Source organism: Larus michahellis, chromosome 1 (genome assembly GCF_964199755.1).
Source record: "Larus michahellis chromosome 1, bLarMic1.1, whole genome shotgun sequence".
NCBI classification, from domain to species: Eukaryota; Metazoa; Chordata; class Aves; order Charadriiformes; family Laridae; genus Larus; species Larus michahellis.
The window spans coordinates 99,306,042-99,322,530 of record NC_133896.1 but is presented as its reverse complement, the minus strand read 5'-3'; the positions used below and the strand labels follow the sequence as shown (position 1 = coordinate 99,322,530).

The 16,489-nt window shown below is 35.6% G+C and overlaps 1 protein-coding gene across 13 annotated transcripts in view; it reads right to left on the bottom strand.

Annotated features, from left to right (window-relative positions):
- TBC1D23 (TBC1 domain family member 23) overlaps positions 1 to 16,489 on the bottom strand; it is a 35,908-nt gene that overhangs the window by 8,516 nt on the left and 10,903 nt on the right. For 10 of the 13 annotated variants that reach the window (XR_012588446.1, XR_012588447.1, XR_012588444.1 and 7 more), the window contains 12 exons: positions 15,049 to 15,253; positions 11,836 to 11,959; positions 9,639 to 9,763; positions 9,482 to 9,525; positions 8,414 to 8,517; positions 7,096 to 7,218; positions 5,982 to 6,074; positions 3,280 to 3,450; positions 3,016 to 3,058; positions 2,195 to 2,304; positions 1,396 to 1,538; positions 178 to 222 (listed from right to left, as the gene is read on the bottom strand). Coding sequence is in view for 7 of the 13 variants with exons in the window: in XM_074595656.1 (XP_074451757.1) it covers positions 178 to 222; positions 1,396 to 1,538; positions 2,195 to 2,304; positions 3,016 to 3,058; positions 3,280 to 3,450; positions 5,982 to 6,074; positions 7,096 to 7,218; positions 8,414 to 8,517; positions 9,482 to 9,525; positions 9,639 to 9,763; positions 11,836 to 11,959; positions 15,049 to 15,253 (1,330 nt within the window). In the remaining 6 variants the exon portion in view is untranslated. The remainder of the gene's footprint in view (positions 1 to 177; positions 223 to 1,395; positions 1,539 to 2,194; positions 2,305 to 3,015; positions 3,059 to 3,279; positions 3,451 to 5,981; positions 6,075 to 7,095; positions 7,219 to 8,413; positions 8,518 to 9,481; positions 9,526 to 9,638; positions 9,764 to 11,835; positions 11,960 to 15,048; positions 15,254 to 16,489) is intronic. The other 3 variants (XR_012588448.1, XM_074595645.1, XM_074595627.1) reach the window with 1 other exon arrangement.

Below are 16,489 nucleotides of genomic sequence, written 5' to 3'. Positions count from 1 at the left end.
CTAGTCCCCTGACCAGTACTTGTAAAAACCAATAGCTTTAATATATTCAAAAACCCTAAATTAATATAAAAATATGTGAGCAATTTTGTCAGTGTAACCAATGCTTACAAATATTGCAATGCCATGCTAAATACAACAAAGGTGGTTTTAGTCAGACTGCTTAATTATCAAGCTTACCGCTCCAGGCTTGCTCTGTCTGGCCAGGAAATATTGAAAGGTATTCTACAGTACATTGGGGCAGAGGACAGAACAAAAGAATTAAAAAAAAGTTTAAAGGTAAAATCTAGATAAATAATTGAAATGTTCTATATTGGCAATGTATCTTCTTCAAGGAGGATGCTTATAAAAGTGATGCTTCATGACAGCTAACCACGAGGTAGAGAAATATTTGTAAAAATTCTATTAAAAGATGCATTTTTTTCATGGTTTGTATGGCTTAAATATAAGCCTTGCTTGAATTCGTCACACAATAGAAGCTACTACCAAGTTTTATTTAAGAAATTTTTGCCCCTCATTGTGAAATAATAATTAAAAAAAAATAATTTTCCAACACCAAAAGAAGCAACAGTCTGTACCTTCTGATTAGGTACAAGACTACTAAAACCTGCTGTTTGTTTGGCACGTGTTTAAAATCCTGCTATCAAACATACGCTAGCTCTGTAAGATTCTTGAATATCAATGTCTTAGCAACACAGAACTCCAAAGATTGCATTTTAACGAACTCTAAAACAGGCTATTCAATTAAAGCTTTGACAGATGAAAGCTGTTATTCTTTCACCTAGTTAAGGTAAGCGTTTGGAATGATTACTTCTAACTTTGAAAGTATCTTAACATTTTTGCACATTCTTGTTCCCAGCTCTACTTGAAAATACATAAAATTAAAAAGAGTGGATTCTGGGTTTGAAAAGCAGCTTTACATCAGGGCTTGAAAAATCAAGATCTTAAAAAAAATAAATTAACCTCAACTTGACAAAATGGGGCAATAAAAAAGAAAACCAAAACAGAACAAAACCAACAAAACAAAAAAACCCGTCCAGAATCTTTCTGTCACTCACCCATTCCATTAAAGTCAAGATGGAGAAATAAATGTGAAACCATTCTTGACTTTTATATTGAATACAGAATTGACATATTCTAAGAAGTCAAACTAACCATGCAGTGACAAATTCTAGACAGACATTCAAGAGAAAAGGCTGCTTACACTGGCCTTGCAATACTAAGGCAGCACAGTAGGCTTACAGTGTTATGATAAAATTGTGAGGAAGGTAGGGATAGGAAATCTAAAAGCTGCACCTGGAAGATAACTTTTTTCCTAATTAGCACAGTCTTCACATTTACAAAATAGCCACCTGAAATGGGAAGCCATTCTTCACTGCTAATTCATAAGTGACGCACCTGTCCACAGGAGTAGATGTATTTTCAATAAAACTAATAACTTTTTCTTTCACATTCACAGATTTAGTCTTCAAAGCAACTGTCATTTTGTTCACCAGGGACTTTACTCCTTTTCCATCACTTGAACCATTGGGAGAATCACCCTGTAAAAGTAACTCTTCTCAGGATTAATCATGTAAAAATACTGTTATTTCATCTCTAGTTTCTTAAGAAAGGCAACAGACTACAAAACAGCAGTCTACTTTTTGGTAGTCAGAAGAACATAAATTCCAGCATTAAGTTCTATTAAATGACAGCAACGATATGTGTCTGAGGTAAAGATGATCTAATAAAGTAAGCTTAACAAACCTTATTACTGAGCCCTCTGCCATGCAAATCTAGAGAGGAAGGAATTCTATTAATGATAAATTGTATCCAAATTAAAAGCCAAATTCTATGTACAACATATCAGCTATAAAACAGAGACAATTTTGAGCTTTCCCATGAAACTATGTGGCAGTTTTATAGTAATTTATTCCCAGAGTGAAGAAGCGCCGGGAAAAGAATTGTCCATTACATACTTTCTACTGGAAAATTACTACATCAAGTTCCTCTCTACAAGCTCTTGCTGTCAAGAGGATAAAAATGTTTAGGTTGCCTCCAGCTAGACAGCGAACATAGTCTGAAATTAAACACAGAATTGAAAACAATCGTGACTTGCAGCAATGTATTTTACAGAACAGAACGAGGAATATGAAGAAAAAACGCATTACACCTGGGGCTCCCATCCCACTGCCACTTGTGCTTAAAATTCACTTACATCAACAGAGGAGTTTACGCTACTTCTTGAGCCTGAGGTACTAGCAATCCAGTGGCCATATCCATTTTCTGGTCCTTCTACATTGATATCTGCTAAGTGCTGCTGGAGAGCTGTTGAAAGACCATTAAAAAAAAATATTCAGAACTACACTGGAATTAGTCTGTTGGTGAAAATACTGTGCAGCCAAGACTAATCAGTAACAATTTTTGCTCCACATGATTTAATAAAATAGATAAATTCAGATACTTTTGCTAGTACAAAGGCACTAGGATAACCTTTATTTTACTGAAGATTACAGCTAAAATATAGCAGCAATTAAAAATAAATCATTGCTTGGATCCTAAAGATAGCTATTATGACACCACTTATATTGACCAGAGATGCTTCTATACTCTTGTACAAGAGTGCTACCCTTATTGTAACACAGATCTCTCCGCTGTTGTAGAGCCTGACTGATTTCAGCAACACAAAGTGCTGAATTATGAACTGATGATTTAACAAAACACAGCAACAATTAATAGTAATTATGAAGTAGCATCTTCATATGGATCTGAGGCTAAACATAAAGAATAAGTTAGAATAAAGAGGGAATTCCCCCACTTCTTGTATTAATTTTTCACCATTCAGAAATGGTGGGTAAGCCATAACAGCTAACTACAAACGCGCAAGTGCAGAGTGTTGACTTACAGAAAACAAAAACCTGACAAATGAGACTTTTTTGCTATTCATTTTGCTGATTTCTAGCCAAAGCCTTATAAAAATACCAACAGCGTTAAGATATCAAGTTTTGTCAAGTCAAAGCTCACTATTAATAAGCTTACCCATAAATCCTCCTTTGGCAATGCTTACATACTCCTTATTTTTCTGCAACAGAAAAGACATTTTTGATTGAAGCAAAAATCTGTGGAATGGGTTTTGCAAGCATGGTAATGAAACGTGGGTTAATTTCATAAAAACTGTAAACTTGAGTAATGTAAAAAAACTGTTAAGATTTTAAGGGGAAAACACTTTGCCATTTAGTATCAGTGACATGTGCAGATACACTTTATTTCAGCTAATTAAAATCCACAGCAATTTAGCTGTACCTGTAAGAAGTGTGCTAGCACCATGTTCATATACATGTCTTCTTCCTCTCTGCCACTTCCCATGAAGCAGAGGTGTTCCCCACCAGCTATGGAGCCAGACTCAATAGACTGTTTTTGTGCTTCTAATAGGGATTTTACAGATTGTGCAAATTCTGATGGGTTTTGAAGCATCTGTGGAACGAACAAACAAGTGCTGTTTGACATCAACATACTGTAATACAACCTGTGAAAAGACAGAAACTTTCAAAACGATTATAATTTGTTGAGCACAAGCAAGGCAACACACACACAAAAGACAGCCTGACCCAGATCTCATGTTATGTAAAGAACACTGAGAATGGTCCTGTTCTTCCTGACTCCACCTTGCTCTCCCCAGCTAATATTTGTTAGTTTATTTTTGCAGGCACCAAGTAATAGTGGAAAAAGTTTTTCCAATTTTCATGTTGCATTAAGTTGGCAATATGGCAGAGGGACTCGTTTCTATATCTACACATGCTTGAGCACAACATGTTCAAACTTTGCAGTTTTGAAACCCTTTACAATACCGAGAATTTCTATGTGACAGTAAGGTGATCCTCTTGTTGTGTGCCTGCTAGGCTTATTTCATTTAATTAGCGAGGTTTGGAAAAAAATTTACAACCAGGAGTATAGGGAGATACCTGGGATTCATAGTACTCTCAAAAAGTTAAGGTTGCGGTCTCCTCAAGGCCTATTATGCCTTTCTAAATACAATATTAAGACTTTCTAAATACAGATGAAATTTGTGCTTCCCCCTGCTCTTGTGGGGAAGGCACTTATTTAAATTAATAAGGAAATATTGATCTATACCTGGGGGGGCAAGGGGGGAGGTGAGGGGAGGAGGTTGAATTCTCATTATCTAGCCTTTACACAGGATTAAATGACTAAAAACAAAGTAACAAGCACACAACCAAACCATCAGTAAGTTAACCTGAATTTTAACTGGGGTTTTCCTAGAGCCAAATGCTGCTGCTTTATTATACAGGTGTTAAATCTCACTACTATCTAAGACTACCTATAAATGTGATGGATTTCAAGGTGCTTTCCCCATTGCCTCCTCTTAAAGTAAATTGTGTGTACTTTGCACATACAAGCGTATAAAACACAATGAAGTTCTATTAATAGCTTTTAGTCGCAAAGATTATTCCCTACAATGTTTTCCTGTCATTAGACTCCTAATAACAGACGAATCTGGTGACATTCATCCAGCGTGGTTCATGAAGGATCCTAACCATGCCAACTGACACACACTGCAGAAGTTAATTCCAATATGTAATTTAAATATATATGAACTAATCCCATCCAATTTAAGAATTGTTTTCATGGCCTTCTTTTTCATATATTACTAGGTTTTTAAACTAATAATTTATAATGCTTATTTCTACTTTATTGAATATGATACTGAATTAAGGCTAGCAGAAGGACACCCATGTGTTATGGGGAAAGTTTTTTCATAGATAATTTTTGAGCTATATTAAGATCCAGAACATTGCATCATAGAATTGTTTAGGTTGGAAAAGACCTTTGAAGTCATTGAGTCCAACTGTTAATCTATCACTGCCAAGTCCACCACAAACCCACGCCCCCAAGTGCCACATCTACAAGTCTTTTAAATACCCCCAGGGATGGTGACTCAACCACCTCCCTGGGCAGCCTGTTCCAACGCTTGGCAATCCTTTTGGTGAAGAAGTGTTTCCTAATATCCAATCTGAACCTCCCCTGATGCAACTTGAGGCCACTTCCTCTTGTCCTGTCACTTGCTACTTGGGAGAAGAGACTGACACCTACCTCACTACAACCTCCTTTCAGGCAGTTCTAGAGAGCAGTAAGGTCTCCCCTCAGCCTCCTTTTCTCTCCTATATAAATACACTTGTGCAAATAATACTGAATAATACATCACTGTAATTAGAGAGGTAAAGATAACAGAGTCAGGACCGAGCTTCTTAACTAAGAAAGGTAAAAAAGCCTTTTTTGGGGTATATACATAAAAATCATTCCATGCAGCATCCATAGACTGCTTGAAGTGAAATAGTAGAGGGTTAATCTAGAAGTGAAGAATACACTGTAAGTCAGCTGAACTATAAGTGATTTGGGGAAAAAAGGTCAGAGGAAAAAAAAATAGGATTGAATGTTCAGTTAGGAATTCATAATCAAATGGAAACTACAGCAAAATCTTTAATGAAGTAATTAGTCCGTAGTACATCTCAGTCCCAAAATTAATGCACTTTCTCTCTCATATTGTACTGCAAAAATTTTAAAGAAGCAACCAAATCCTTTCCAAGACATATGCTCCTTACAAGAAGGCTGTAGTAAAACTGGCTGGGGGAGGGAAGCTACTTGTTAAAATTAATGACACCTTTCATTAGAAATTTATGATGCTAAAAAGAGATTTCTCCTCCAAGCAATGCCTAGTCTGTAGCCTGTATGGGTTTTTCCAGTTCTAAGCAGAGATTTGGAATCCCAAATTCTAATGTCATTAAGGACTAAACTTCTCAGTAAGGTGATGGTTCCACCAGTCTCCTTTAGAGAAGCTAACTTTTGAAACCTCATCACATAGCTAGACACTGCAGTACATAGACTAGAGTCTAAATGAAGTATAATTTATTTTTCAAGACAAACATTTAGCTCTCCTTCTATTTCACTCAGGATTCAAAAATCAGTAAAGAAACAAAAAGCATACAAACCAAATCCGAGTCTAAATGAAACGCTGTTGATAAGTGTCCAGCATTGTATTGCTCTGCAGGACGACAATCCACTACAAAGAACCTTACTCCTTCCTGAAAGATAAAGATTTGACCTGTTAGAAAATGTTAAAATTTTTTAATTATTGATGGGAAAGTACATAATTCAATTATATTTTAATACTAATTCCAATACTACAAGCCCCCCTCAAAGGGGCTAACAGCTATCAGAAAGTCTTATTTAATTGGATTAACCTGAACATCTACAGTTACCAGACTAACAACCGTATTCTAATAGTGATTTCCCATTAATTCATCAGTTTGCACACCAGAAAGGTTCACCCAAGTGCATGCAGTGTAATTATTTCACCCCTCTGAAAAGAAATATAGTGGGTATAAGGGCACAAATCAACAAGACATCAGAAGGGACAACTCTGAAGTCCTAATTCAACAGTCCATTACTACTCAGCACAGCACATAAGGATAGCTTTATACCCCACTGGCTTAAGCAGGATAAAAACAGACACTTTACTTGGACTAGGGAAAAAAAAAAGCATGCATGATGAAACCAGGGCCTCGAAACTGCTACAAAAAGCCAGTAGTCAATAAGAAACGCTGTAGTCTACCTATACTATTATCCATATATTGGTCTTAAATACTCTAAGGGAAGTCCCTGCATCTAAGTATGTCTGTAATTAACTACAACAGAAATAGCTTGAATAGTATTTTTTGTGTTTAAACCTTTCATTGACAACAGACAGATATTTCATAATGTCATTCTTCTCAAAAGGTACTGATAGCGGGTTTTAGATTTTCTCTACAATAGCTACATTTGGAAAGGAAATAAAATTAGTGAGATAATACTTTAGGCTCTCACTCCTCAGATTCAAATCAGCTACATTAAGCTCCCCTGTTCTGTAGCTCTAGTTGCTACAGCACAAATGCACTGTAGTCAGCAGATCACTTACAAGACAAGAACATATTTTCCTGAAATAGCAAATATTCATCAGTGTTGTTAGCACTCAAAAATATTTGTGATACACAAAGTAGTAAGTGATTATTTTCCTTTTCCATAAAATCGAGTGGGAGGAAGAAGAGAGTAATTCAGTATACTGACTCCTTGTTGCTGATTTGCTTGAAGAATCTCAGACACAGAAACCGCTAGACAGAGAGCCTGGCTCAAGTCTGTGTCATCATCTTTGAGGCCCAGCAAGCTGCTGCCAAAAAGACTGTGGTTGTCCTAATAAGGCAAGAGGAAAAAACAAAAAGTTAACTGAAGCCCATTGTCTTTAGATGTAAAGGCTTAAAGTAAAACTATATCCACCATGTCACAAACATTAAGCCTGATACACGTGCATCTTGCCCAGCTAATCAGATTTTTGATCAACTGAAATTCTTTCTGAAAACCATGGCAAGGCCTGAACTTTCATTATAAACATGCTTGTTCACCACTCTGACCATGCTAACATGATGAAATACCACTGGGTATGGTACTGAGGTATGGTATGAGGCTGAGGTACTCAATGACTTTTTTGCCTCGGTCTTCATGGCAAGTGCTCTAGCCACACCGCCCAAGTTGCAGAAGGCAAAGACAGGGACTGGGAGATTGAGGAACCACCCACTGTAGGAGAAGACCAGGTTTGTGACCATCTAAGGAACTGGAAGATGCACAAGTCCATGGGACCTGATGAGATTCATTCATGGGTCTTGAGGGAACTGGCAGATGAAGTGGCTAGGCTCTCGTGAGACCCCACCTGGACTATCGCATCCAGCTCTGGGGCCCCCAACACAAGGACATGGACCTGTTGGAGCAAGTCCAGAGGAGGGCCACAAAGAGGATCAGAGGGCTGGAGCACCTCTGCTATGAAGACAAGCTGAGAGAGTTGGGGTTGTTCAGCCTGGAGAAGAGAAGGCTCCGGGGAGACCTTATAGCAGCATTCCAGTACTTATAGGGGGCCTACAGGAAAGACGGCGAGGGACTCTTTATCAGGGAGTGTCGCGATAGGATGAGGGGTAACGGTTTCTAGCTGAAAGAGGGTGGATTAGATATTAGGAAGAAATTCTTTACTCTGAGGGTGGCGATGCACTGGAACAAGTTGTGGGCGCCCCATTCCTGGAAGTGTTCAAGGCTGGGTTGGATGGGGCTTTGAGCAACCTGGACGAGTAGAAGGTGCTCCTACCCCATGGCAGGGGGGTTGGAACTAAATGATCTTTAAGGTCCCTTCCAGCTCTAACCATTCTACAATTCTATAACATGTTTCACTTAACCTTCTTAGCTTTCAATGATCCTCAACAGTAAATACCACCAGATTAACAAGATGAAAAAATTGTTTTAAAAAAAAAAAATCATTACAGTGAAATATTCAAAGTTACTGTCAGCAGAAGCTTAAACAGTCACCAAGAAGAGGAGGATTTCAAAATTACTTTGTTATTACCTTCCTGAAAGAAGCTGGAGTTTTGCTACAGTAATATTGTGCCAAAGAGAAGAGATCTTCTATATCCTCTAAATCGAGATTGGCTGGTGAAGTTTCTAAGAATTCTGAGATACACAAACAACATAAGCACACCATTATTTCAGACGTCAAAAAGAAGCACAATACATCTTTTCACATCATAAAATGAGTTATTTTTAATACAGCCTAGCACAATTGAGTTTATTGATTAAACATGAATGTTGATTCACTCTCCAGGGGGAAAGAAAAGATAGAGGAAATACTCCTTATCTATAGGAAACCCATGCTATTTGCTAGAAGTTCAAGCATTCTACACAAATTATTTTTTACCACTCTCTTACCTCTGTATAATTTTGGCTTTCAGTTGTAATACTAAGTCAGCTGCCTTTTCTAGAGGGCTGACCAAGAGAATCCTCTAAAACAGAGTACTTAATCAGTAATACCTAGTACCTGAAACACTTAATCAATACAGTATGTCCAAGATGGTACAAGGTAGTACCTTGTAGTTCTGCAGTATATAGCAAAGATGCGAAATTCAGGGCGCCCTCAATTTAACTACTAGGAGATTATTAATTATATTACGGAATGTAAAAAACATAAAAAAGGCTGGTGCAACAGGCTCACAAGAAATTTAGTGTAATTTCTATAAAAACAGAAGAGGGTAAGACAAGAACAACGAATTAGGCTCAAATCGAGTGCATACAAAGATAATAATCTTGAAAAAGCAAGAAGTGCAGTAGAGTTAAAGGATTTGAAAGTTCCTGCTTTGGGCTTAGAAACACGGTGATTGTTTCAACTACTCCAAACTGAAGTATAAAACTAGGTGTGGGAGTGCCAGAAGGAAACACAAGAAAACAATGTTAAGGACAGGGCAAATGTGATGCAACAAAAGAATACTAAGAAAGGATTTACTGTGTGAGGGAATTCATTAATGAGAAAATCACATGGAAATAATTAAATTATTCAGTTATTTAGTAATTAAAAATAATAATCAATGGGGATTATACTGGGTAAACATTTCAGTAGCAGCTATGTAAGAGAAGTACTTACTTATCATTTCTTCTTTATCTGATTGTTGTGCTAAGATAACATCTCTGAAAACAGTAAAGTCACAGACATAGATTAAGTTAGTAAAATCAAAATGAAACAACAGTGGATTAAAACTGTGTCAGCAAGGAATGTCCCAAAGAATTAACTATACACTTACTTTGCATTGACAAGGATGATTAACATTAGAAAATAAATAAAGAATGGATCTGCTTGTTGTAGATATCCATCCCATATTGCCTGAGTGACTTCAACTGAGCAGTAATATGAGAAGAGGCTTCCAAGCTAAAAATTTGAAAAATAGTGTGAGAAAAAGCAACATTTTTAACAGACACACAAGATATCTAAATAAAATAAAACCAACAAAATTACATTAAAATATACATTTGTACCATGTATTGAAGGATGTTTCTACCCTCAGAAAAAATTTTTATTGAGACAGTGCAGTAATGCTACAGATTATCTGTGAATGAATATGCCTAGTGTGAAGGCAAACTCAGCTGTGCATTGTCAGCCTTGCAAATTCAACCAGAGATTAACACAATGAGGCTGGAATCCTGTTTACGCCATAGCCACTGCTAAATACCAATTATACCAACAAGACAATAATAAGAGAATATTATTTACGCAACTAGCTTAGCAAATAAGACTTTGAAAAGATCCTGTAAACAACATTCTTTGTATTTTTCACAGTAGAACCAAGCTAATTGAACATGGTTGCACATTAGTTTGACAACGTCACTTAACATCATGTTATGATGCTTTATGGATGAGTAATTAAACATTTGCAAGCAACAGAAAATTTTCCTTACCATTTAACAAACTGTTTGCCTGCCCCCATGTTCCCATTTAAAAATACATCCTCTCTGATATGCAAAGTTCAGAGTGGATAAAAGGTAGGAACTTCTTTTCATACAAATGCATACCAGCTGGCTTCACTGCGGTCTTACTGAACTTGCTGACACATACAAACTCCGTATCAACAGAGCTACAGCTTTCAAAAGCTCAGTATCTGGTTTTTAAACACGATATTTCAACACTTCTTAGTATACTTTTATAACAAAAGGTAAGAAGATCTATCCAATTCTGAGTCAAACACAACTGAAGACAAAATGTCCCTGACCAACAAGGCAATGAAGGTCTCTGAATGTTAGAAATACCTCTTTATAGATTAAATTTTTTGACAGATGAAACAAGGAATTTTAACATAATCTCATATTATAAAATGACGTTTAAGTTTTGATTTTTTTTTAAAGACCGTACACCAGAAAGCATAATATTAAGACTGCCAGCTACACTAGCTCATTTCCCTACCTCCTTCAAAGGGAAGATTTTTTCCTAATGAATCAATAAACTTTTAACAAACAACTTCAAAGAAGTTTGTATTTACTAAGGAAAAGACACAACTTTGAAGGCTGATGACTGGCAAAAGGCAGATTTTCCAAATATGGAAATTCTTCCTGGACACATTTTAATATTAAAATTGGTAGCAGCCTTAAAAAAAAAAAATCACCTTTAAAAAAACTAAACCACAAATACAGATCTCGCAGGTTAATAATTCATTTCAGTCTTATTTCTTTAACTAAAAGTAATGAAGTTACAAAAAATTTTACAAAGTCATTGAAAGAGCCTAAGAGATTTCATCAGGCATATAAAGCCTTCTTTATTGATTTACAGAGTTTGCCTCTGCAAGCACTGTATCACAATTTTGTACCGCATATACTAAGTAGCATTGAAACATGAGAATTTTGCTGCTTTATGTTGTAGTCCTGCTACACAAACTTCATTAAAAAAAAAAATGATTGAGGAAAGCGTCTTTATAACTACCCCCAACTCGAGACAGTTTTCAAGTTAAGGTGAGGAGGAAATGACCAATTCTTGAAGAGCTGTAAAATACACATGCCTAAATTCTAAAAGACAAAGCACTGTATCAGGCAGTCAAACATATCTATTAACATGGAGATTTTTAAAACAATCAGTAATTTGACTTTAAAAGACCCATTAGGCTATTTTTTAATCCATATCTACAATCGTACAGCTGCCCACTATAAAAACTAACATCATGGTTTCTTACTTTTTGAGTATGTCAGTTGCTCTCATTCTAACTTATTCCAAATACCTCCTAACATTAGTGGCTCAATTAACATCCAGCACAATAAAAACATGACATTAACAATATCTCACACCTTATTTTAAACCACCAAAGACAAAAAGCCTACACTATATAAAAACATGCAATTTATTTCAATATATGGAGTTTTAACCTCTTGTACTACTCTTCCATAAACTCGCAACATGTACTTAAATTTTAACAGAGATTTATTTTTCATTATGTTTCCCTACTTTCACTTTATTACCCAGTTGAGTGCATATGAGTCTGGAGTCATCTTCTTGGTATCAAGAAAGGAGCAGAGTTCAGGCTCGTGGTACTGAAGAAGCAGTCTAAATAGATGAAACGGTCTTCCTTTCATAGAACAATCCCTAAAAAGTAGCAGTGAAAATAATCATAAATCCCAAGTAATATTCCAGTTGTCAGACTTGCAGTAGCAATTCTTTATTAGTTGTGATTATGTAATTTCCCATATTGTTCTTTTAATTCACAGGGACTGATCATGAAGTCAACTTGCGTCAAGAGTTAAAAAAACAAACCAAAACAACAAAACACCCACAAACACTGAAAAGACCACTATATTAATTATGCAGGAGAAAGAATGAAATACTGCCAATACTTGACGGAGTATATAATACAGAAGTATTTTAAACAGATTTAAATATCAAAACGAGGCTAGCATGGTATCAGTGTTGTTAACTAAAAACAGAGTTAAAAAAATATAAATCATTCTAACATGGCAGTCAAAGGAAATTTAAAAGATGCTTATTTCATACATTAATAACAATTGTCAATTCATCAAGCAGGAAATACAGGAGTATTTAAAATGAAGAAATACTTGTTTAAAGACACTAAGAACAAATCTCAAGTGTTCAAAAAGTTAAGTAAACTTATGTGGGACTCGACACACAGATCTCCAAACACAAATATCACCCTAACTTGCTCAAACAAGGGTATGTCTGTGGTGGTAAAATGGAAACATTCACAGCAAATTAAACATGGGGATTCTTTTTTGAAATTATCACAACAACTCTGACTTTCCATTAAGTTAACAGGACAAAAACTGTGAAAAGAAGAAAAATATTCTATTAATGAATTTAGCATAAAATTCTAGACTTGCAAATTACTTTCTGTTCCAATTGTTAATATGGTCAATTATTCCAGTCACTCAGTCAGTCATTCTTTACCACATTTTAACATTAAGAATGGTTATATACCCAAAAATAACTTTAAAAAGAATCTTTCCGCGTTTCTACTGACAGTGAAACAACCTTGCTTAGACATTTTTCTTAACTGTTTCACTCCGCAGTTTTTTACTTCTGGTACCTACTGTAGTAATCAACCCCTAATAAATAACCAGTTAAAAAAAAAACAACCAACCAACACAACAAACTAAAACCAACCAACCAACAACAACCCCCCAAAAAACAACAAAAAAAACCCCACTTGTCAAGAATTGTGACTGCTTGTACCTATCCATCACCTCCTAGGCTAGAAGCCCCATGGAGGCATCAGGCTCAGCCATTAGAAGGACTGGTAAAAAACAAAAGCAAAGCAAAAACAATTAAAAAAAAAGTGTAGCTAAGGATAAAAAAATGAATTTCCCTGGAAACTAACCTAAGCTTTACTTTAGGAGAGAGTGGTTTATTGTTGTTGTTGGGGTTTTCTGTGAGGTTTTGTTTTGGTTTTTTTAACAACAACAAAAAAAGAAGCTATTTTCTACCCTCCATTAGAGGTAACATTGACATCATGTAAGCAGATGAAATGGACTTTCCTCACCTGGCCCCTGGGATAAGACACACTTCCACTATCCACTTGCAGCTTTTTTATTAGTTCACTACCTTACAGGCTCTCACATAAATCATTGTCTACTCAATTGCATATCTGAGATGGTGCTTTCTTCTACTTACGGCCAAAAAAAATACTTCCATATTAACTGTTTGTTAATTTTGAACAGTTCAGAAAACTCACTATTCTATAGGAAAGGCACAACGAAAAGAAAGATAGGTACCCATAGGACACTTTATACCAAAAACCTTGAGAGTAACAGTGTTTCCAAAGAAAAAACAGCAAAACCTCCCTCACCTAAAATAACCTATTATGTTTTTTTTCCCCTCATCTTCCTTTGACTTGCTAGAGACGCTCTTTAAAAAAAAAAGATCAATCCAAGATATAATATGGTTCCAACAGATTATACTGTACATTTCCCTCACCTGTTGTCAATATGTTGTTAGAATAAATTCCCAATAAATTTTTCATGACAGTTACAAAACATGAGAAAATGTGAATAAAATTGTATGATTTAAAAAACCAAAAAAATAGCAAAAAGTTAAAAATGAAACTTTTATTGAATAGTAATGATGGTCCAGCAGTCAAACGTCAAATTGAGACCAAAGTGACCTAAGCGGAGACTGGCAAGTCTACTATAAATTGCCTTTCTTTGCCTTTTATTCTCCCATTAGAAAAAAAAAAAGAAAAAAAAAAAAGAGAGAGAGAGAAAACAGTCTACATCTCATTGAAACACCACCCAGGTTCCTACAGGGAAACTCAAATACTAGACACTCTGAAAGCTTTCTACAGCTGAAAGTACATGAGTTACGTGACCATAATGCCACTATCCCCAAACAGTTCACAGAGCCCAGCAGTATTTTAAATCAGAAAGGGACACAAGCTGAGTCAAGTCACAGGACCAATAAATGTTTCCTGTCACAACACCAAACATGCACTTTTCCTAACAATTCTATGATGCAATATTATGGGCACACATCCACCAGCTGGGCCAGAATCTCCTCTCCAGGGAATCAGACTAAGCTTTTTAATTACAGACTATCCGTATATTATTTCACAAGGTCTTAATCAGAAGACCCTGTAGCCTCACTGGAGTGTCATGGTGCTACTCCAACATAAATAAAAAATTATTTTAGTGAGAGCACCCATATAACAGCACGAAGAGCTCCTATTTCATATTTTCTATTAAAAAAATACAAAATCTAACAACTTTAAAAAAAAAAGTCACTTCCTTCACAACTCAGTAGAATACCGGGAAAATATCAACAACTACTTCTAAAGAGATTTTGAGACTTAATTAGTGCTTATGAAGTACATTGAAACGACAGGGATAGAAGTATTTCAGATATTAAGAATGCTAGGAAAGGAAATAAAAAATGCTTTCACAGAACTTACATGGAACTATCTCAAATATTTTTGATATTGCATGAAATGACAGCTGTTTACTAAAAGACACATTTAATCTACATCAGTGACATGCTAACTCTTTACATCTTAAACCAACTCAATCATCTCCTGGACTTCAAATCAACGGGGAAAGATAGTTCAATTTATTATCAAATGCAGGAATTTGACAGCTTTGCTACAAACAGTGCTACTCTAGCCAAAACCAACATGCACATCCTTTCACGCTAATAAAAACGGTATATAGGCAAAATAAAAAGAGTTTTACCTTGGAATGAATTTATTCATGATAGCATAAAAGCAGTTGTACAAATCACTGCGTGGCAAACGAAGGTACACCAGAGGTTTGAGTAGATGTATCCAGCCAAGACAAGAACTGTATTTGACATTGCGTGATTTACAATAAAAAGTAATAACAGACTCAATATCCACAAGTAATACTGACTTCTCCTCTTCTGGCACTGACAACTGGTCTGAAATAGGTACAGAAGCATAAACCATATTAATGGCCTTTCAAAGAAACGGAATGAGACTATTTCATATCACAATTGCACTAAGAAGAACTGCTTGGAAAGAAAAAAATAGGCAACAAAAACAGACAAACAAAAAAATAGCAGGTTGGATTAAATGCTTACAGAAAGGCATTCAAAAAGGCATCAAAATACCAGTGATTTTATAACCCCAGTAGGATAAGGCATTTAAATATAATTTAAATATCACAACAACAGGATTAAAGCAGCTTGGCTTTTTCAGGATTTATATGAAACAAAGACGTAGATTCTTTTAATGCACAGAATGCCCCTCTTCTATTCCTATTTGATGTGCTCAACACATAACTTATGCTCAGCTCTACAACAAATTCATTTGAATCTCAACACAGATCAACCCACAATGCATACCTCCAATTCCTCAAAAGCCCACTGACATGCAAATTTACGAAAATCAGTAGCTTGAAATGAACTAAGCTTACAGACTTAAATTTTAGTATTAAAATATAAATCACATTTTTAATCTCTACGTCAAAGTAATTTGCCTAATGATACTTTAAATCTGGCGTTGTTAGGGTAACTATAAAAAGAGAAATTATTTATTTACATCTACACCTGGCTTTTAAATTTGATTTGGTACTGTTGCTATCAGAAGATACACTAACCATGAACATATAATCTTTTATACAACGTAGCACACGGTTTCAAATTCTTACAAATGTTGTAAGGTCTTAAATACTGTCATTATTCAGTCTGATACATACACAAAGCTCAGGTTTTCATTAGTTCCAAAGCATTGTTCTGCACAGACTCTTACTTAAAAGGCTGACAACGCTTCAGAAAAAATAGATTCATCGCCTCAAGTGAGGCGAATGCCAATAAGACATTCTGAAATATGTCAACACCGTACCCCAAATTGTGACTTCCTCCATGTGATGAAATAAATAACTACTTAGCTTGCTTACAGTTAATTATACTGGTATTTATTTTACAGATTGTAGTGAAACCAGACTTTTGTGTAAATTCATACCATGTTCAGCTTAATATTAAATACCTCTTTATATTTTTAATAACAAATATAATATTACACTTATGAATTATATATATATTTCAGAAATAAATTTGATTTTACTACAGCTAAACTGACTAACAGTAAAAGAAGGGGAAGAGATGCCTATACACTATGTTAATACAGTGGCATTAAAAGTGACGTTTTCCCCC